Source organism: Pseudorca crassidens, chromosome 6 (genome assembly GCF_039906515.1).
Source record: "Pseudorca crassidens isolate mPseCra1 chromosome 6, mPseCra1.hap1, whole genome shotgun sequence".
Taxonomy (NCBI): Eukaryota; Metazoa; Chordata; class Mammalia; order Artiodactyla; family Delphinidae; genus Pseudorca; species Pseudorca crassidens.
The window spans coordinates 33,692,361-33,715,643 of NC_090301.1; the positions used below are offsets into that span (position 1 = coordinate 33,692,361).

The 23,283-nt window shown below is 44.1% G+C and overlaps 1 protein-coding gene across 4 annotated transcripts in view; it reads right to left on the minus strand.

The window, feature by feature from the left end:
- CDK15 (cyclin dependent kinase 15) overlaps positions 1-23,283 on the minus strand; it is a 112,079-nt gene that overhangs the window by 14,913 nt on the left and 73,883 nt on the right. For all 4 annotated transcript variants that reach the window (XR_010944311.1, XR_010944310.1, XM_067740982.1 and 1 more), the window contains exons 14-15: positions 20,729-20,792; positions 6,196-6,244 (exon numbers count right to left, since the gene is read on the minus strand). Coding sequence is in view for 2 of the 4 variants with exons in the window: in XM_067740982.1 (XP_067597083.1) it covers positions 6,196-6,244; positions 20,729-20,792 (113 nt within the window). In the remaining 2 variants the exon portion in view is untranslated. The remainder of the gene's footprint in view (positions 1-6,195; positions 6,245-20,728; positions 20,793-23,283) is intronic.

Sequence of the window (23,283 nt, forward strand, 5' to 3'; positions counted from 1 at the left end):
GAGCTGAGAGCTGAAGACCTGGGGCAGGGGAGGGGCAGGTGTTGCAGACCTCCAGAGTGGGAGGGAGAAGAGTTATTTTAAAGAAAGGAAGAAAGGCCAGTTTGCTGGCCTGGGGCAAAGAGGAGAGGGGCCTGATATGAAGCTGGGGAGGGTGGCAAGGGTCTGACCCTGCAGGCCCTGTGGGTCTTCCATGCTTCCTATTTACTTACAGTGGCTGAAAGTCTTTGCTAATCTAGTGCCAATCATTTAAGTACACCCATCTCTAGAGCCCACAGACAGGTTTACAAGTGGAAAGCACAAGACAGAAAACTGTGCTGATCCAGAGAGACAGTTACCTGCCGCACTGATGCCTGACGTTCAGAATTCAGTTGCATGGCCATGCAACTCCCCAATTAAGCAAAAACAGATGAGCTTCCTTAAGGTTGAATGTACATACCAACCTGAAGCGAGAAACAGATACCCTTTCCCTCCCCAGGTGCCATGATGCAGTGATGCAGGAAGCCCTGGCCCAGAGTTGGAATTTGCCTAATTTTTGCATAAGATTTGCATAAAAACCTTTCAGGTATCTGACTCCCATGACATAAAACTCTTTCTGCAAACAGATAACTAATTCTACCCTCAAACTCAAGAGTAAATGCTTCACAGACTTAAAATAGAGAAGAAATCTGCATATCCCCGGTCCTTGCAAATTTCCAGGCCAGCTGGAAGAGGAGGAAACCAGGGGTGGAGGCCTGCTTCGTCGTTTGTGGCCTGAAGTGCTGGCGGGTCTTTTCTCCATCTAGGGTGCCCTGCCCAGGCGCAGATTTTCAGGGCCAATGAAATAGGAGTCCAGAGTGCAGAAGCTGGTTCAAATCAGCAGGACCCAGGACCCGTCTGGAAGGAGACTCAGGGAAAATCCGTTTTCACTACAGGGTGGTGGAGTGGGATGCGTGCCGAAATTAGGGCCTGAAACCTCTCTGAACTTCCGGGGGTGGGCGGGTGGACAGGTGGTTATGGGGGGGCAGGGAGGGCAGCGATGCATCCACCTCCACACTGCACCCCAGTCAGAGATGTGTTTCCTCGGCACACTCCCACCCAGCTTGCTCATAACAACTGAATTGTTACAGAACTGCTCTGGAGAAGGGGCTTAGGAGCTGCGATCTCATTGGGCAAGGAAGGCTAGGGGACTTGTTCCAACCCGTGTTAGCTCGGGCGTACATACTGGTTTCATTTAGACTGTATCTAGGTGGGGTGGCTGCCGAAGCCAGGAAAGGCTGATGGAGCTTATGGGGCTTGTGGGGACACATAGAAGCAGAGCAGGCCACTTCCGGCAGACAAATGAAAGAAAGGAGAGTGGGAACCGGTCAGTAATATGGAGACTTCTTCTTGAGGACTTTCCTCTTCAACTAACCAACCTTCCCCCGACCCCACCCCACCCCCCGGCCCCCGCCCTTCCCACGAGGTTGTGTCAAGGCTTTTAGTGGCGTTGGGACTTATTTCAATCTCACGGCCTCCGAACTGTGACCGCCACCACCTACTTCTGCTTCTCAGCTGGTAGAGGCGGAGTATACGCATGAAGGCTTTTCCTCGCGTGAGACAATTTCACATTGGTCTTCCCCGTATAAACCAAATACGTGCCCTCCTGACTACGAGCCTTTACTAGTAGCATAGTAAAGGCTTATAGTAGGACCACCTGCTCTGGACAAGCATCCTAAGAATCTCCACCTTGCTATGATCTCTTATTTGGGAGCTGAGAAAAGAGCCCTAGGGATACAGATGTTGCTTCTTTGGGCACAAATGTTAATTTACCTCCATGTTTGTATAATTCTGCTTCTTTCTGCCATCTATAGTCTTGTTTACTATCCATTGCCTTTATTGGCACATTTCTACAATTTTCTACCTCCTCTAACTCCTACCCGAACAATTCTTCACTGGTTACAACCCCTGCTTTGGAAATGAAAGTTGACATGAAAAGCGAACATCGCAAAATTAATTTGCCTACTAGCACATTTCCATATAGGCTAAATGTTAATAGATATTATTTGTTAGGCTTGTGATATTAGCTGTGGAACATGCCAGGAGTACCTTGCAAAGTTAAGAGAACCTACCACCCAATTAATGGGAGTCTGTTAATAAAGACAAAGAATCCTCTGGTGAACCTCTCCTACTAGTAACATTTCCAGAATTGAGAAGCGTTCCATTGCCAGAATAATACGTTTGTTGTAGAACACTTAGAAAAGCAGAGAAAGAAAACTGAAGCTATCTCATCACTCTGAGATGACCCTTTTCACTCAAAGATAATCACCATTGCTTTAGTGTTTATTTATTCTTTAGTCCTTTATTTTTATACAGATATATTTTTTGTTTTACAAAAAAACATGCTGTTCAACCTACTTTTTGCACTTGACTGTCTTGATCATCTTCCCAGGACTTTGAATAGCCTTCTGGGACATAGTTTTAATGACTGCAGAGCATTTCACTATGTAGCTATACCATAGTCCACATAGCCAAACGCTTATTGAAGTTGTTTCCTTTCTTGTTGGGGTGTAAGGGGCTACTATTAAAATCATGCTGTGACAAATATCCTCAAAGATAAATCATTGTGTACTTGTGCAATAATTTCCTTAGTATAAATTCTGGAAATTGAAATTCCCAGGTTGAAGGATACTATACAACATGTTAATTTTTTTTTTTTTTTTTTTTTTTTTGCGGTACGTGGGCCTCTCACTGTTGTGGCCTCTCCCATTGCGGAGCACAGGCTCCGGACGCGCAGGCTCAGCGGCCATGGCTCACGGGCACAGCCGCTCCGCGGCATGTGGGGTCTTCCCTGACCGGGGTACAAACCCGTGTCCCCTGCATCGACAGGCAGACTCTCAACCACTGCGCCACCAGGGAAACCCTCTAAATTTTTTGATTATCAGCTAGTTGTCCCAATTTCCATTTCCACCAGCATTCCGGGAGAGCTGTCTGTGTGTGCAAAGAAAACAAATTCATTCCAGCCAACCTGAATTGCCACGGGCCCCACTGCTCATGATAGTGGTAAAAGGATTATAATTGTAAATCAATCCTGAAAGATGTGCTGGGTGTGAGGACATCCACATTTAATTTTAGAAGTCCACAATAGAAACATGAACAATAAAAAGTTACTCAACATATCTGGAATCTGGTGGCTCTCAGGGGCCTAAGGCAACAGCCTTGATTTCTCTGCACAGCCTGGCTCTGAGTATAAAACTCTCCCACTGCCATTGCTGCCAGCAGGTTGATGGGGGAAGGGCTTTATCTGTTTGCAGCACAAGGCTGGTCACGGTGAGTTCAGCTGGGTTCTTTGTTGTTTTCCCCTAGATCCACAGAAAGAGAAAAAGGGCAGGAATAGAGCGGTCACTTTCTTTTTTCCAATTTTTCAATTTGTTTTTATTTTGAAGTGATTTTAAGTTTACAGAAGAGTTTCAGGAGTAATAGTTGTATGTTTCACTAGCTTCCCCTAATGTTAACATTTCAGATAGTCATAGTAAAATTATCAAAACTAAGTAATTAATAGGCAATATTATTAACTAAACTGCAGACTTTACTCAAATATCAAATATTGGCTTTTTTCGATGGTGACCTTTTTGTTGTTGTTGTTTCAGGAGAGTGGGTACTTTTTTAGTGCTGTCAGTTTAGGATGCGGTAAAGCAGATATCCCCAATAAGAAATTTCTCCAATAGGGCTTCCCTGGTGGCGCAGTGGTTGAGAGTCCGCCTGCCGATGCAGGGGACGCGGGTTCGTGCCCCGGTCCGGGAAGGTCCCACATGCCGCGGAGCGGCTGGGCCCGTGAGCCATGGCCGCTGAGCCTGTGCATCCGGAGCCTGTGCTCCGCAACGGGAGAGGCCACAACAGTGAGAGGCCCACGTACCGAAAAAAAAAAAAAAAAGAAATATCTCCAACACTAGAAAGAAACAGCATCAGAGAAGCTGTCCTATAATTTCCTAATCAGTCTAACCAGTGAGTGTGCACTTACTAGGCCCATGTTAATCGCAATCCCATCAAACCCCAGACAAGGCCTCGAGGTGCATTTCCAGTCCGCTCACAGTTCCTCTGCTCCTTGGCAGAAATATCGTAAAAAAGCCAGTGACAACAAGGCTATTCTTTACTCATCACACTTGCAACTTGACTCAACTGACAAAGCCACAGAGACCTGGGTACCAGATGAAGCCCAGCCCTACCGCTTACTTAGCTTGATGACTTTGGCCAAGTTACTGAACTTCTTTGAGCTTCAGTTTCCTTCTCTTTGAAATGGGAATGAGATTTGTGAGGCATAAGTGAAATAACATGTACAGCCCCCTACTAGGCACACAGCAAGCATCCCACCTAACCTTAGTCCCCTTTCAATGACAAAGCCCTTCTCAGAGCCAAGAGGTTTCTCAAGTGATAACTTAGGCCAGTGCTGTCTAATAGAACTTTCCGAGCTGATGGAAAAATCCTGTTTCTGCCCCGTCCCATATGGTAGCCACTACTCACATGTGGCTATTGAGCCCTTCAAGTGTGGCTACTGCAACTGAGCAGCTAAATTTTTTTTAATTGAAGTATAGTTGATTTACAATATTGTGTTTGTTTCAGGTGTACAGCGTAGTGACTCAGTTTTGGGGGTTTTGTTTTGCAGATTATATTCCATTATAGGTTATTACAAGATATTGGATATAATTCCCTGTGCTATACAGTAAATCCTTGGAGTAACTGAATTTCAAATTTAATTTTAAATAATGTAAATTGAAATAGTCACATGTGGTTAGTGGCTATGGTATGAGACAGCACATCTCTAGACATTACTCCTTGCTTTGAGAATCTGAGCAAAGAGAAGCCAGGAGTCTGAGCTAAGGCAGAGGTATTGCTGGGAATGAGGCAGTGGGCCGAGGTGTTGCCTATGGTCAGAAAAGCCAGCGGGATGTTCAGCGAGTCCACGTCCTGCTCAGCCTAGAAGGAAGGGCTGGCTGGGCGGCTGCAGGCGCTTTCTCCTGCCGTGCGACAGTGACGACAGCAGCAGTGCAGGGTAGTAAGGCGGTCTGCAGGTTTGGAGTTACCGTTTATTTTGGAAGCCAGTGGTGAAATGGAAGAAAACCACAGGGCAGCATGAAAATCCAAATCCCTCTAGTTAGGGGTTAGGGAGCCTGACTATGCGGGCAAGAGGAAGTTTGCACGTCTTGCACGAAATGATACACAGCAGTTCCCTGGAACCTGTCTCCAAAACAACGGGGAGTTTCAGGTGATACAGTGCGTTTGAAAATAAGAGTGCAGCGCGCGGACGCCCTGGGGAGAATCGTCCCTCCCAAAAAAAGATCCTTTGCTAGTTCATAGTTCTGTCTTCCGACCTATTTCACTCTTTGTGCTCTGATATCCACTCTCCGTGGAGGCTTTTTAAAGCACATGAACAGTAAGTATGGGGAAAAAAATCAAACAAACTTTGGTTGGGTTAAACCCTACCACATTTTCAGGGAAGAGCAACGTTCAAACGTTCAGTGAGGGTCTCTTTCTCTTCTCCCCACCTGCAGGAGGGTGTTTTTCTTTGACATTTGAGCCCCTTTCTCCTGTCTCTGATGTTTTTCTCACTGCCTTGTTTGTCTCCTCACTGAAGCAAAAAGAACAGAGCCTCGGCTAATTACTCTCAGATCAAATAATACTGGTTATTGTAATTGGTCATTGTCCGAAAACACTGAGTTCTTCTTAGCTCTGAGGTTGCCTGGCACGGCTTAGTTAGCTAACTATTCCGGGAATGTCTCTATTATCTGTTTTACTTTGCAAAAGAAACCGGGGACTTGTTGAAAGCTGGTAATAAAAGTCTGCCCTGGTCCGAGCGGAGGCTGCGTAGAGAGGGCCTGGGAAAGCGTGGCCTCCATGAATCACGTTGCCCCCCAACAGCTGCTCAGTGACGTCACTTGGTTTCTGTGTCAGAGAATAATAAACCCACTAGGTCTTCTTACAGGCCAACGCTCCCTCGTTCTCAGGGCCTCGGGCAGGGTTGAGGGGCGCAAAACAATTTTAATGACCAAACTCACGGGAAGTAAAATGGTTCACAGAGAAAAACTAACAGACTCACAGGTGGCTGCCTGTCCAAGAGGCGTCTTCCTGGGGCTGAGGGCCCCCAGATCAAGGTGCTCAGGGGCTGGGTGTTCATCAGGATGAGGCGCAGGGAAATGTCCCTTCAACCCTGCTGAAAGATAAGCTTTCCAAGGCGGTACTCACCGGTTGCAGACATTCTGAAGGCTCTGAGGCTTAGGCAGTGGGAACCATTCTGGAAAGCACACATAGACACGTTAAAAGACAAAAACAACCCTAAAATCCTGTTGCCAAAAATATTATTAAAATTCTAAATGCTCTTCTTGGCTTGGGGTAACAGGGAATTCAGTTATCAGGTAGGCAAACTAAATGAGTTTAAGTTTAAATGGAAGGTCACCATTCTGGGTTGAGTTGTGTCCTCCCGAATTCATAGGTCAAAGTCCTAGGCCCAAGTACCTCAGAATTTGACCTTATTTGGACACAGGGTCGTTGCAGATATAATTAGTAAAGATGAGGTCATTAGGGTGGACCTTAATTTAATATGACCAGGGTCCGAATAAAAAAGGAAATTTTGGACATAGAGACGGACATGTATAGGGGAAGACAAAGAAGAGACAGAAGGAGAAGACAGCATGTACAAGCCAAGGAGAGAGGCCTGAACAAATCCTTCCCTCAGAGCCCTCAGAAAGAACCAATCCTGCCAACACCTCAAGTTCAGATCTAGCCTCCAGAAGCAAGAGACGATAAATTTCCGTGGCTTAAGCCACCCAGTTTGTAGTACTTTGTTACAGCATCCCTAGCAAACTAAAATAATACAGTCACAATATTTAATGTCTGCTGTGTGCAGAACATGTGCCGAGTGCTGGGAGAATACAAAAGTAATCACAAGAAGCTTCCCCACTCCTACAGAGCTTACAATTCATTTGAGAGAACAAAACGTGCTTGCCCCACCCCCCTCCAAGAAAACTCATGTGACAAATGAGGGGGCAAAGTCTTAAAAACTCAGAAGTGGTTAAAAAGTTAACGGGACTAATTTTATATGTCACTTACAGTAAAGGTGGAAGTGAATCCTGGCTTGAATAATCCAAAATAGATGATAATAAGATTTGTAATTTTCTTTGGAGCACTCTTTACAACATTACATGTGGATACACGTGTTTCTATTTTTTTTTGATACTGACACTATTTAACCCAAAATAAAACCACTATAAAAGGAGACAATTTCTTATTCATTCAAGAAATACTAATTAATTGCTTACTCTATGTAAGGGTGCTAAAAGGGGCTACAAGGATGTAAGCTTATGCTGCTTATCAAATCCTTCTATTTCCGACTCCAAATTGAGAAAAGAGTATTTCAACTCTCATGTAAAAGGATGTTTTTGCTTTATATTTTCCTTGGGCCTGAAATGTAATTCTCTTGGTTTTAAAAGCTCTCTTCTTCCAGCTCCTATAGGAATGGAATACAGCAAGACTGTTTATCCAACAAAGAATTTAATCATAGTTGGGCAAAAGATGGTTTTGACAATACTGGCCTTTTCATGTCTGTATGTATATAGAAAAAGCCCTGGAAGACCACTCACCTGATCGTGATAATGGTCACTAGGGCTTACCCTTCTCACTTCTATGCTAATTTTCTTAAATTTATTTATTTTTAAATAAAAAGCACATATTACTTGTCTAACTTCAAAAATATGTTCAATTAAAGATGGACATTATGGTGTTAAGAGTTGTAGAATGAAAGCTGTGATCAAAGAACATGATTTAAGCTGAGTTCTCAAGGTCAGATGCAATCAAATGTGAACTACTCTGCTGGCAGTATTTTTTTAAAATAAATTTATTTATTTATTTATTTATGGCTGTGTTGGGTCTTCGTTGCTGCGCGCAGGCTTTCTCTAGTTGCGGCGAGCGGGGGCTACTATTCGTTGCTGAGCCAGGGCTTCTCATTGTGGTGACTTCTCTTGTTGGGGAGCACGGGCTCTAGGCGCGGGCTTCAGTAGTTGTGGCTCATGGGCTTTAGAGCGCAGGTTCAGTAGTTGTGGCTCAGGGGCTTAGTTGCTCCGCAGCATGTGGGATCTTCCCGGACTCGGGCTTGAACCCATGTCCCCTGCATTGGCAGGCGGATTCTTAACCACTGCGCCACCAGGAAAGCCCTCTGCCGGTGTTTTATAGTCCCAGGTGGGCACTAAGGGAAGCACTTGCCTATACTGGTTATTTACTCTCTCTTCAGGTGATTGTGCCTAAATTCAAATAACCAGTAAAGATAAGAATACCTGGCATTTGTTCAGAATGTTTATTTCCAGACCACTTTCTGCTGCCTACTGACAGTTTTCCCTGGCTAAACAAAATTAAAATATTTCCTCATTCAGTCATATCCCAATTTCCAACTGATATAGTGAGATCCATTTCAGTACTCTCCCATGTTTTGTTTTTATGTGCTGGGGGTTTTGGCCTTTAGTATTTTAATACAATTGCTGGCTTTAGTGTTGTTCTTGTGGAACATGGGTTTGGAATTAGCTGAATTAGGGTTTGAACACTGAACCTAGGGTTTGAAACTACTGCTTCAAGTTCACTGTGACCTTAAGCAAGATACTTTCGCCATGGCCAGCCTGTTTCCATAACTCAAGTTGGAGGTCATAGTCGCCTCACAAGGACTAAGTGATTTGTTGAATTTATGGATGCAGTGAGATAACGAATGTAACGTGCTGGCCTCAGAGCATTAAATAAATCCTATTTCCTTCCCCTTCTTTCTCTTCCTTTGAAAAGTGATGGGCAATGCAAACTATGTGTAGTTGGGACCTGGACTTGGTTTTTTTTTTTTTTTTTTTTTTGCGGTACGCAGGCCTCTCACCGTTGTGGCCTCTCCCGTTGCAGAGCACAGGCTCCGGACGCGCAGGCTCAGCGGCCATGGCTCGTGGGCCCAGCCGCTCCGCAGTATGTGGGATCTTCCCGGACCGGGGCATGAACCCATGTCCCCTGCATCGGCAGGCGGACTCTCAACCACAGCGCCACCAGGGAAGCCCGGAGCGAGATAATTATAGCTCCTACTGCACAGTGAGTGAAGTATAAGTATTTCCTCATCCTTTGCCGTTTTTCCTTCTGCCTCTTTCTCTTGTTTTATGTACCATGTATTTCTCCTCTCAGGTTTCAATAAGGTTTCTGCTTATTGTTCTCCTTGGAAACCCATAATTTGCTGTTTCATTCTACTGAAATTCTAACGTGTTCCAAGCTTGAGTTCTTACAAGCCTAGCTTAATTTCTTTTGAGTTTTCAGTGTGGGCCAGAGGTGTGTGCCTTAGCTCTGTGGTGTAGTAACATGAACACAAGCCCAGGCTTAAATCTCCTTTCTGCCACTTATGAGCTCTGGGCTTTGGGGGAAATTACTTCACCTCTCTGGTTAAGTAACTCAGAAGTTTCTCAGTCTGTAAAGTGGGAACACTTTTCCAGCTGCCTGGGAGAATTAGATAAGATTAAGCACTTGGCCTGTAGTAGGGACTCAATCAATGTTAGTCTCATTCCTTTTTCTTTTTCTTCTTCTTGTTTCTACCTCTCATTTTGGAGAAGCAACCTGGTCTCACACAAGTGGTCCTCAAGCCAAGCAGCACACTAGCATCACCTGGGAGAGTTTTTGAACCAAAAGGAGGCGCTGGCTTCACCCCACAGAGTCTGATTCAACGAGCCTGGGGAGGGCCCAGCATTGGTCGGTTGTTGTGTTGTTGTTATGTTTAATGGTCTCCAGATGTTTCTAGAGTGGCACTAAATGAGGCAGAGGACACTGGTCTATCAAGGAGGGCAGGGTCGACCAGCACCTCCCAGCAACTCCCACACACTTCTCTGGGGCTCATTTCCTCCAGTAGGCTTGTGAAAATTCAGTTAATCAATGTACATAAAAATCGCAGAACACCGTGTCTGATGCATACTTCACATGTTTTTCAAGGATGTGAGAGAGGAAGCATGATGAAGGAAAAAAATCATTCCTCGTAAATTCTACCAGTAGAGGTTGACTTGTAAGAGTTGGCCCCAGGGCTTCCCTGGTGGTGCAGTGGTTGAGAGTCCTGCCTGCTGATGCAGGGGACACAGGTTCATGCCCCGGTCTGGGAGGATCTCACATGCCGCGGAGCGGCTGGGCCCGTGAGCCATGGCCGCTGAGCCTGCGCGTCCGGAGCCTGTGCTCCGCAACGGGAGAGGCCACAACAGTGAGAGGCCGGCGTACCGCATTAAAAAAAAAAAGAGTTGGTCCGAGGAGGCAATGTGACAACATTGAACTTGAGGTTCCGTGTCTTGCATAGACTGTGCCTGACTCTCTTCCCACATCTATTTTGTAGCTATGTTAGCCCAGATAGAGGATTGAGGTGTCCAGCGTCAGCCAGGTTGCTGGTTATGAAGCAGAGCCAAAGCCCAGCACCCGTTTGTGGCCAGCCCTCTGCTCTTAGGCAGATAACCTGACGCTGGGTGACCTTGCCTCCTTCCCATTGATTTCTCCCAGTAGTTAAACCGCAAGCGATCAATGAGAGAATGATCCACAAACAGGCCATTTTACCCAGCGCCATTTCAAGAGAAGTCTGTTTCTCTGGCTTCAGTAGCCTCTCAAATCGTAGGCCTGTAGGTAGCTTATTTCCCTTCTCCTTCCAAAGATGATGGTTAATCATTAGACCAGATTCCTCTCCATCTCCTCCTTCTGCAGTTCTCTTTAAAGGAGTTCTCGTTTGAGTTCAGTTGGAATTTGAGGCAGGAAGAGCAAAGTAAACTTTGCTTTTGTAAAAGCCAAGTTTAAAAGCTGAACGTTTTAATTTCCCAACTGAACAGAGTAAAAGTAAAATGAGGGCCAAACTGTTGCTACCATAGTAAGATAATGCATTTTTTCATAAACCTTGAAGAAAGCTCATTTCACAACTGATTCAAGTCAACAGAGATTTGTTGGCTGGTTGATAAAATATCACCAGGACCATTTTGAGCCTTAGCTCAAAGTGAAACATTTTCCAGTTACTATAGGCTTTACCACAATCCCCCTAAGGTTATCTTATAGTGCAGTCTACTGAACTACACCTCTGGAATTTCCCCGCACACAATGCATTCTTGAGATACCATATATTTGGATAGTTGATAATGCTGTTAGCCTTACTGTGCTATCTCAAGCAGGAACTTTAAAGCGGCTTGCAAAAATCTGTAGCTCTTCTACCTCACCCTCAGCCTCACCCCAGTTATACACACTCAAGCCCTCGCAGCTTCTCGCCTCCCTCTTCCTCAGGCAGCTGGCTTAGTCTTTTGCTCAAGGAGTCTGAACTTGGCATTCCTGTTTGAGTGTCATGGGGACACCGAAAGCCAGTGCTCTCACGGGGGCGCTCCTTGGCATCTGAGCCCGGCGCTTCAACCCTCACTGGGGGCTTATCACTCTTCTAACCCTGCATCAAAACTTTTTGTGGATTCTAAGAAATATCTATCCTCGGAAGCCTGTTCCTAAGGCAGTGGTCTCTGGAGAGGAAGGGGAAGCCGGGCCTGGCTCCTGGTGTGTGGATGGAGAAGGTGGAGGTGATGGGCTCAGTCAGGAGTCTCCCCTCTCCCGGGGGCAGTGTTTAATGTCTGTCCACGCCCACAGACGATGTTTGAGCTATAGCTTGATCATGCCATTCGGTGTCCATGGTATTTAATGACGCATCATTTGACAACATTTATCACTCCCCTGTAGCCTCTACAAATGTTTGAGGGCCACGTGTGCAGGTGTTGTGCTCAGCACTGGAAATGCACAGACATGGTACTTGGTGCTCCTCCCAAGTTTACAGCCGTATGATTTCCACGGGATGATGATGCCAACAATGATGGTAATTATCATCATCTTTTGGTCTTTTCCAGCTTCTCTGACTCTTCCTTCTCAGCTTCCAAAGAACCCTTTCCCTCTACTGGATCCTTCAGCACTGGTCCCCCTGGTGCCGTCATAGTCTCCTTTCTCCACACGGTCTCCCTCGCGCGATTGAACTCGCCCCTGGAGCTTTAAATACCACTTTAAGCAGATGACTTCCAATTTTGTATTTCTAGATTACACCCCTATAATCACAGGCTTGTATTTCTTTTCTTTTTTTTGCCGCACTGCATAGCTTGTGGGATCTTAGTTCCCTGACCAGGGATTGAACCCGGGCCCTCGGCACTGAGCGAGCAGAGTCCTAACCATTGGACTGCCGGGCAATTCCCCACAGGCTTGTATTTCTAATTGCTTTTCAGATATCTCCATTTGGTGGTCTCACAGATATCTTCATCTTGAAATGTTCAAACCTAATACTCATTACACTCCCCACAAATCTGTTCCTTCCCCCTTTTATTTCCTGTGCCAGTAAATGGTATTATCATTCTCTCACCCACTGGATTTAGATTTCTCCTTCACAAGTCAAATCCAATCAGTTACAACCTCCCCTTGACTCTACCTCCTTCATGCTTTTTAGATTTGCCCCAACATTCTTCATCCATTGCTACTGCTCTGGTTGACACTTCCTATTTAGCTTCTAGAATCCAGAGCACTGCCACACTGACTACCACCAATTTAATTCTACATATAGTCTTCCAAGCAATTTTTTCTAAAATTGAAATCCTGCCGTATCACTTCCCTGCTAACAATCAGCCGATGCCTTCTCTTTGCTTCTTAGTCGAGTCCAAATCCTTAGGATGATTACAAATCACTTTCCAGTCGGTTCCCCACCTGTCCTTCCAGGTTAATCTCCGACAATGGTCGGCCACAAAGCCGACATTCTAGCTTCCCTGAGCAATTCACCGGCGTGTATATTACCAGGTACACCCGCTTTCCTACTCCTCTGTGTCAAGTTCCTTTGTCTGGAATGTCCTTCCCCCTCTTGCTCACCTGGAGAAAGCCCACTTCACCATGCCTGAAACCCAGCTCATGTCTCTTTCTCCCAAACAGTCCCTAAATTCCCCAGACAAGCCAAGGCCTTTTTCCAAGTGTTCCTAGAGGTCCCTAGGGGATCCTGCTATAATAATACTTTCCACATTGTAGTATTTATTTGTTTCTCCCTCTAGACTGTATGCCTTGAAGGCAGGTATCAATGTATTATTGATTTTTGCATCTTAGTCTTAGCACCTAGCATTCAATAAATATTTGTTGAATGAATGAAAAATTGATGCTTAGGTGAAAAATAAAAAATGAAATTTACTAAACCTTATTCTTAAGAGGTAAAAGTGACTCAAGAGAGCCCACTTGTGATTCCCACTCTGTATCTTACAGAGATCGATGATGCCAGGCACAGGCCACGAAGGTGTGGAAGAAGTCTCTGATCTGACCCAGATCCATGATGTTTGCGACCTTAAGGCCTTTTTCCTGAACTGGGAAGAAACGTAGCAGGGTTTACTTGAAAAAAATTTCTTTTAACCTGCTTTCCTTCATTTGTAACTTTTCCTAATCTTAACTACTTTAAGATTATCCAGTCCCCCTCAATAAAAACTAATAATTGTCACCAAATAAAGATGAGAAAACTAAAAATAAATGTAGAAACTATTAATGAAGATCAAAGTGGGCCATGTATCTAAATGAATTTCACTGCTTGACTGGGGGGATGGGTTAATAAAGATGTTAACAGTAACTCCCACGAGCTTTTGCCGTGCTCCAGAAGTGGGACAGCAATGCGCCTGATGGTGGTTCATAGATTCGGTGAACATCGTGGCTTCATTACCTGAAGCAGGCGGGGTTGCCTGCTGGAGTCCCAGGGCGGGAGCTCCACTCACATTACATTTCAGAAACATGTCACCAAGCTCACAGATTCTAAAAGCAAGTCTGGGTTAAAGGACATAATCATTTGGGAATGAACTTGGAAAAGTGTTATTGGCTGATGCCAGCCTAAGGCATTGTTTTATTACCAAATTATATTTGCCCTTGGAAGGTACTGTGGAATTACCTATGAGCACCAACTTGGAGTTCAACAGGCTGGATATTCTGGGTCACCCCCTTCCTGGCCAGGTGACCCTGGGCAAGACACATACCTCCCCAAGCCTTAGCTCTCTCGTCTATAAAGTAGGAACGGTAACGTTGCCCCTGTTGGATAGAGCTGTTGTGAATCCAAGTAGTATGATGTATGAAAAGTGCCTAATTCATAGTTAGTGCTCAATAAACGACCGTTATTTTACCCAGCAACAAGGCGAATAATAACTTACATGTACTTTCTTGGCAAAACAGGCAGAACAAGGATTATTAGTCCAGAAGGTGCTAGAACCTGGAACTAGAACCCAGGTGGCCATTGATTTCATCTAACAAATATCTATTTACTATTACGTGCCAGTTATGGGGGCAGGTGTAAAATACTAGAAACACTGGAAGTGGTCAGGTTTGCTTCGTAGAAAACCTCAGCACTCTTTCCACTGTACCATGCTTTGGGTGAAACCAACAATGACAACATGAATACCAACTGTGATTTAGTGGCCCTTACTGGACACCATTATGTAGATAATAAGGGTTCTCCCGGGGAAGAGCCCTGTGGCCACAGCGTGGGCAGGCATCTCACAGCAGTTTAGGATGGGCAGCAGAAAGGAGCCTTCACCAGAAGGGACAGCTTTAACAGGCGCTCAGACTGACTCAGGTAGGTGTTTGAAAACTGCAGGTCAGCTCTTAGGGTATGTGAATTCAGGCAGTGTTTAGGTCCAAGCAAGGAAAAACCAAAGTCAGTTCTGGCCTAGGAGGTGTGCCTGACATCTGTAAGGAAGCCAAGAACTCTAAGGGAGCTAAACAGAAAGAAACAGACATTGCATCAGCTCTCACACAACTACCATTGAGTCTGAACCCTGGTGAGTCACTGAGCAGCTGAATGAACTTCCACCCTGTGTAAAAAAAAAAAAAGGATGGGAACTAACTTTTATTGGGCATTGCCTAAAAGTTAGGCACTGTGGATGTTAATTATTGCTTTATAATATATACATATATCAAATCATTATGTTGTCTGCAAAATGAGACAGAGGGACACAACATGGTTAACAGAAGGAGAACAGGTTTGTTGTAAACTGACCCATTTCCAACCTAGGAAATGCCTCTGTGTGGAAACGGGAGAAAGCCTCTGTTTCCTCAGGTGTAAAACTGTGCTACTCCAACCAGCAGGGACCCTAGCAGACAGTATAAGGATTAGCTATTATGTATGTCCTGTGCCTGGCACACAGGGGACACTTTTTAAATGATAGGATTGCTCCCATTTTGCAGATTAGGGAACTGGGAAAGAAATAACTTCCTCAAGTACCCCCAGAGAGTACGAGGTGGAGTGTGGATCTGCCGCTCCATGAATTGATGCCAATAATTAAAACCTCCCTTATCAGTATCCTTTCCCTTAGTTCAGCCCACTGAGTAACTCACTTGGCTAATAGCTCATTCTATTGAGTGGATGCACAGCTTAGATTGTGTTCACAGCAGGCACACAAAGACACACTCAGAACTCTTTGAGCCCAAAGCGTGGTAGCTCTATGTAATCCCGACATGAACAAGGATCATTTTAGATTTTTAATTATCATCTGTCCTATAATGATGTCAGATGAAGTGAAGCTCTCACACTGGATTTCAGGTCAAAATAAAACGTTCCCAGGGTAAGGCTAGATTGCTGTGTTGTGAGCCTGTCTGATGCCAGTATTCCGCCCCCATTATTTCTTGCTTCCACCTGGTGGTCAAAAGTTGAAAAAGCAGGCGTCCTGAAAATAACTAGGTGTCAGCAGGATCCATTTGCCTATCGTTTATAGGACATCTGAATCTGGGTCGCTGCAGGGCTTTTAGTACTGCTTTCCTGCCTTTTGATTTCTACCAAGTTCCTCCAGTGGAAAATCTTTCCATGTGCAGTGTTCTTTCCCGGGGCTGAAAGGACCAAGATAATCCCGGATGCTTCCCTGCAGCTGAGCTCATGTCACAAATCAGGCATGATTTTCAGCAGATATTTCTTTAAAAGTTTGAAGGCCTCTGTGGACTCTATTCCCTTCTCAACGGGAACAGGCATCAAAGAGACGGGAATAAAATGCTTTGCGCTCACATCAGGAACTAATTGGCAATTTGGCAAATGCATTGACTAATGTCATGCACTGTTATTTCTAAATCCTCTCCTGTCCTTGACCCCCAGTATCTAGATGTAAACTTGGGACCATTAGTGGAGAAGGATAAAGTCTTCTGGTGCCTCAAATGGAATTGAGAGGGATTTAAACTAGGCGCTTTTGAGTGTGGTGAAATGAACCCAGCAGTACGTTAATGCTAGGATTTGAGCTCACACAGCATGAGTGCTTTCAAAAACCGTGTTTAAGGAAGCAAACAGAGCCACGACAGACCCTTTCAGTGGAGCAAAAGGAGTTGGATGAAACAATCAATGACACATTAAAAAACCACAACTGGGCTGCAATCATGTGGGCAGAAAAAAAAGTTTTTCTTTATCACAGGATCTTTGCATCTAATGAGATGGTGCCTGGACAACCTCCAGAGGGGTAAGGCCTCTGTTTACTTTAGCTGAGAAATGTCTAAATATTTAGTTGGTTCCCTTAAAAGCCTTACACCAGTCTGTAGCAAACTGGTCTTTAAGGTATGATCTTATTGGGTCTATATTGCCATTGGGAGAGCTATTTAAAGGGAATTTGGAAAAGTCAGAAGATATTACCACTGAAGGTGCAAATGTTAACTTTTTTTTCCCCCCTCTCAAAATTAACTCTTTTTAATGTCCTCCAAATATTTAATTTAGGACCAATACCTTGCCAGTCAATACTTTCTCTTAATTCATCCTAAATGGTTCTCTACTTCTTACATACACTTTATTCTTATTGGTTCCAGTTGGGCCCGAAGTGCTTTGAGGCTAAAATGGGGAGGGACTCCTGAGCGCATTTTCTTGGGAGCGGGAGGGGAAGCTAAGAGGGCTGAGAGACTTTGTCAAAATGTCTATAGGGGTCCACCCTTTAAATTCACACTACTGTCATGTATCGGCAGATTTCAGTCAAGACCAATATCCAGTTTGCTCTAAGCTTCTGGGATCCTCTGTGTCACAAACACAGCGCATCCCAGATATGGCATCAGTTGGGGCTTTAACCTTTTTAGACTTTCGGATAGTAGAATCCCCTCCAGCATGCCTTCTTTATTATTGCTTCCTGTGCACTCTCACCAAGGATCACCGAACTGCTCCCCTCCCCCGCTGCAGGAGGCCAGCACAGACACTGTTCCGCCAGTTTGATGAATGTGTCTTGGCTAATTGTGTGCAAGATGGCAGGCCTTTAGCAAGTGTGACCAGTTTATTGTTCAGCCAATCACAGGCGCCTCAGTTAGCATGTGAAAAGGGGGTGTGTTGCCGGGGAGGGTGAGTGTTCTGGCGGCTGAGTCAAAGGAGGAGCGTTTTGGGGGGTCACAGAGCAACACCCACTTCTTTGAGGGGATGTTACTATGCTCTACTAAACCTGTAAACCTCTTACTCAAAGCACTTTTTTTCTCTTCCCTCTTTTTTCAAGGAGATCTTTTTTTCCCATGGTTCAAGCAAGGCAAGACACTGGCTACTCTACAGATGGAGCTCACGTTCCAGGGTTTTTAATATTTCACTTTTATATTTCTGTTAGAGAATGATCCTGCTGAGAGTCTGGGAGTCCGTGCTCGTCAGAACCCCTCACTGACACTTGGATATATTGCTCTGAAAGCTATCCCAGGAGAAAAGATTAAATAAAAAAAAGCCTACTTTTCAAAGCCTACTTCTCAATCTGCCCACATCAAAATAAGACAACTGGCCCTTTGAAGTGGAAGACACAAGAGTTCTCAGCCAGCTTGCTTAAAGCAGGGGGTGGGGCTGGGGGAGATAAGGAAGAAGAAAGGAAGGAAGGAAGGAAGGAAGGGAGGAAGGAAGGAAGGAAGGAAGGAAGGAAGGAAGGAAGGAAGGAAGGAAGGAAGGAAGGAAGGAAAGAAAGAAAGAAAGAAAGAAAGAAAGAAAGAAAGAAAGAAAGAAAGAAAGAAAGAAAGACCAGACCAGTGTCTAAAATTATCTACCTTTCTTCCCCCACCCAGATTTAATCAGGCACAGGAGTCTGAATTTCTGGTGAGAAAACTTACAGCCCTGCTCATCAGCGCCCCAAGAAAACAGGTAACTGGTCAGAGAAACCTGTCCAGCGGGGTCAGCACCAGGTGTTTTTTTAAAACCTGTACAAACAGAAACTGTGTTGTTCATGCATAGTCGAGACAAGACCTGGTAAGGGCAGCGTGGGCACAGATGGCCACTGGATGGTTCTCTAAGTTCTGAGCTCTCCAGCTCCCTCAAAGTTGTTGTGCAGCTGAATTCAAGGTTTGGGGGCTCTTAGAGTGAAAAGGAGAGGAATGAAAATCTCATCAAGAATGGCATTAACAGTTCTCCTCTGTGACATTTTACTGGCTCCCGTCCCCTCTTCTGGTCCCCTAATCACTGGAGCTCAAGTCCCTGGAAGCAGCAGCAACAGCTCAGGGATAGGGGTGGGTGGGAGGTGGCCTGAAGGGACTTCTTAATTCATATAAGGGGATGTTCCTGGAACACGGATGTGGGTGGCTGTTTTAAAACATAGTCCTTGCGATTGAGTTATCAATAGTACTGACCCCATGCCCAAGATATGCTGGACTTTTAAGATTTACAAGTAAAAGTTGAGACATCTTGGCTGTGACTAAGGTTACAACGCCCTTCCCTTCGTTATCCTAGCCTGGCCCACAGCTATACACTGCCCAAGCCCATGGAAGTGGGGCTCACAAATGAGCACACCCCTCCCCCCATAAGGAGAGCTGGTGAAAGAGTGTGGATGAATGAATACAAACACAACCTCTTAGAGGTCCATGAATGTGCGGAATTCATCTATGCAGGCCCAGCACGTTACACAGTGCCTGGCAGATAGTAGGTGCTCAGAAATTTTTGACTTATTTGAATTAAATTGAATCCTTACTAGAAAAACAATGCAAAGTATGAAACCTATTGATGTTGGGCCTGGAGAATTCTCTTCATAAATAAAAAATTGCATATTACTTTGAAATGACAGCAAAATAAAAAATGCAACATATTTCTCAATGTTTTATTGGAACCCAGTTATCTTATTTAGTACAGAATCTGGCAGGGAAGCATTTTGGACAAGTTTCTATCATTATTGTTCTCATCAAGGATCACTGTTTATTGCCTGAATCAACCTGAAACCCAAACATTTCAAGTTTGGGGGAACAGCATATGCTCACCATGGCAGCTTTGTATTGAGATCATTCTCAATTGTTTTCTACAACCCATCTGTGACCCTAAACTTCTGCTTGCATCCATGTTAGGAAGCTGAGGGGTCCCATTTCACTCAGAGAGTGAAAGGGAAAAGGCGTTATTCTAAGCCCTGCAGCGAGAGGGTGGCATTTTTCTCAAGTAGTAAACTCAAGCAAAATCATTAGAAATGATAAACTATTTGGAAATGATCCGAACAGCATTTAGCAATGCATACAGGTCATTCACAAAGCAGCTGAAATGACTTTACAGTTGGTCTTTAGCTGGTGTAGGTTTTCCACAATCCTGGTCAGTTCAAGATGCCTGAACCCTATGTATAGCTGTTTGAGCAAAACTATTAGATGCTGGAGAAAAAAGTAAAAAATTCCCATCCTCCTATGTCTTTTGTTTTCCTTTTTTTTTTTTTTTTTTGCGGTACGCGGGCCTCTCACTGCTGTGGCCTCTCCCATTGCGGAGCACAGGCTCCGGACGCACAGGCTCAGCGGCCATGGCTCACGGGCCCAGCCGCTCTGCGGCATGTGGGATCTTCCCGGACCAGGGCTCGAGCCCGTGTCCCCTGCATCGGCAGGTGGACCCTCAACCACTGTGCCACCAGGGAAGCCCATGTTTTCCATTTTAATTGTCTTTGAAATCTCTTTACAACTTCTTGCTCTCATAAAACCCTTCCAGGATAACCTCATACCAAAGTTAGTAATGACAACAATTTGGGGAAATTCCATTTTTAGTTATGGGACAATGGAAAATCAGACTTGGGCCACATTCTCCCTAATTTGTACATATTTACCTCCCCTTTAATCCTTCCTGCAAGAGTCCAGCTCTGGTATGGCCATTACTTGCTTCTCAACCTCTGATATGGTCCTTCATCCTATAGCTCATTGCTTGCCTCCTCTCTTCTGTCTCAACGTCCTTAAAGTGACAACCGGGTAATCTGACCTCTCTGGCATGCTCTTGGGACCATTTCTCAAAGACATCCCCCATGGCAACACTTCCACCCCCAGAAGCCAGTACTGGAGGACAAAATGTGTGACAGAAAATGACCAAGTGTTAGGTTTGGAGACAATGGATGAACTCTGATACAATCTAGAGACATGTTACCTGGCCTGTCCTAGGCCCAGTGAGCCTTTACTTCCCCACTATTGTATTAGCTTTCTTTTTATACTTTATGAGATACAATAACCTAGCAAATAAACTCAATGATAGTCGCTGGGTTCAAAAATGAGACCATCTTTTGAGTTGTCCTTTTAAGCCATTGGGTATTTGGAAATGGTTGTGGAATCCACAGTAACCGTCATTCCAGATTGTTATTCAGCTTGTTACTTGTGTTTTACAGAGTTGGAGAACTGATCTAACCTCAACTATTATTTCAATGACGTCCTCCTCGTAAAAAGATTAGTCAGGGAATATGAGTCTAAAAATCTGTCTAGAGCCATCTACACTGTTAACAATTAAAGAGGGACACCCTGTTTGTGGGGCCAGTGCTCTCACACTGCTAATCTCAGAGCTTTCGGAGGCTCAAGTCAGTATTACCTGGATTGTAGTTAGGTAGCTTGGAAACTCCAGGCCAGTTATCCTCTGTAGGGACTCCCAGCACCTATATAAAGCCAAAGAAAGACAAAGAAAGATGAGGGGGAGATGAGGTGGATGGAGCAGGTATGGAGACATGAAGGACACATCAGGGAGGAAGACGGAAGAAATGAATGTATGTCACATTATGCCAGCTGATGTGTTAAAGAAAGAAACTTCAGTGTTTCCAACATTTGCAGTTTCATGGGCAAAACTGCAGTGTATTTCTACGGTCCTACGTGTCAACATGACTGGGCTAAAGGATGCCCAAGATAGCCGGCAAAACATTATGTCTGGGGTGTCTGTGAGGGTGTTTCTGGAAGAGATTAGTAATTGAATCAGTAGACTGAATAAAGAGATTGGCCCTCACCAATGAGGGTGGCATCATCCAATTGGTAGAGGACCTGAATAGAACAAAAAGGTGGAGGAAGGGCAAATTTTCTCTCTTTCTTCTTGAGCTGGGACATCGTCTTCTCTTGCCTTTGGACATTGGAGCTCCTAGTTCTCTGGCCTTCAGATTCTGGGACTTAAACCAGTGGTCCCCTTAGACTGAATTATACCACCAGCTTTCCTGGTTCTCCAGCTTGCAGAGGACATATCTCAGCCTCCATGAAATCACATGAGCCAATTCCCATAATGAATCACAAGAGATACACACACATACGTACACACACACACATACACATACACACAAATACATACATATCTCCCATTGGTTTTGTTTCTCTGGAGATCTCTGACTAATACAGATCATATAACCTTGCTTAAAGTCATATTCTCATCCCAAAATATCTACAGACCTACATCGGGATATTATGGGTTTGGTACTACAAACAAAGTTAATATTGTAGTAAAGTGAGTCACACAAATTTTTGGTTTCCTGATGCATATAAAAGTTATGTTTACACTATACTATGGTCTATTAAGTGCATAACAGAGCAATGCACATACCTTAATTTAAAAAACCAATGTACATATCTTAATTTAAAAATGTTTCCTCACTAAAAATTGCTAAACATCATCTGACAGCGCAGGGTTGCCACAAACCTTCAGTTTGTTAAAAAAAAAAAAAAAAAAAGCAATGTCTGCAAAGTGCTATAAAGTGAAGCACAATAAAACGAGCTATGTCTGCTGTACTGCATGATCACCATACATTAGGATGCTGCATTGGGAGTTAGGAATAGAAAAAGACAGGAGTGATAAAGTGTCCCTTTGCCTTACATCAGATGACTGTATTTATATATATATGTCTCAACAGGAGACACTTGACAGTTTAAATTATGCCTCAGCATGGGCATTCAGCTGTTCCCCGATGTGCTCAAATTAAAAAGGATTCAGATTACTGACGTTTAAGCAGTGGAATGTTGGCTAAAATTGATCCCAAACCTAACTCTAGTCTTTTCTACCAAATTCATCTCATCTGCTTGTTTTCTCTGTGGCCCAGCGGCTTGGAATATGGTATTTGGTTTTTAACTGCTGGATAGTAATATTAACAACACCACTTGAAAAAGAGCTCACGTGTGCTTTGGATTACCAAATTGAAGCTTTAGTTTTTAATTACTATGAAAAGTCTTTTGGAGTATAAAGACAAACACTTCAGATTTTAGATGGTGCTGTTACTGCGAGTTCCCTTGTAGGCAAAATCTTACCATTCTTTTAAGATAGTCATAAAAGCCCAATGTCAGTTATATCTAGGAGCCAGAATAATATTATTTTTGTGAAATATTAATAAAACACTAGTAGTTTTCATACACCGCTACAATATAACTCTTTTTAGAAGCATATCTCAGTACAAGTCTTTATAGAAGCATCTCTCATAGAAAAAGCCTAGTGAATCCATTTGTAAAATGCTGGACACAGATGCTGGCCCAATTGTTATGGCAGGAAGTCAACTGCCCAACAATGACTGATAATAATCAATGAGGAATCCAGAAGCCTCTTAATATTTACCAGCTTGCTGACCAGGACTCTAGCCGAGAAGTACACTCTTTGGTGTCTGTTAAGCTTGTCCTCAAACAAAAGACACTGAAGCGCCATTTTCCCTCCCATAATAAAAAAATTAAGCCACCCAGTAGAAGCTTCTTTCTTTGATCCATTCCCTAAACAAACTGAAAAGCTACTGAGAGGATTACAGGCTTTTCCTAGCAGCCACCCTGAGCCGGAGGGAACACTAAGAATCCTGGAATCCATTTTGAAAAACCAACTGGACTAATTCTTCTTTTGTGGGAGAGGGCCAGAGGATGGGAAGCTAATTCTTCTTTGTTAACCTACCATCTTATGTATTTGCACAGATGTGCATGTAAACAAGTGGGTGGGATGATTCACATGTACCCCTACGTCTTCTGTTGCCTGGCAAAGCACAATGAAAGAAAGTAAAGATAATGAAGAGAAAGCGATAAAGGAAATAAATAACGACCATATCCATATTTTCACTAAGGTGAAAGTTACCAGAATTGTTGGTTACTTTGTATTATTGTGTAATTAAAGCCAACAAAATGGGTACCAACAATTTTGGAATA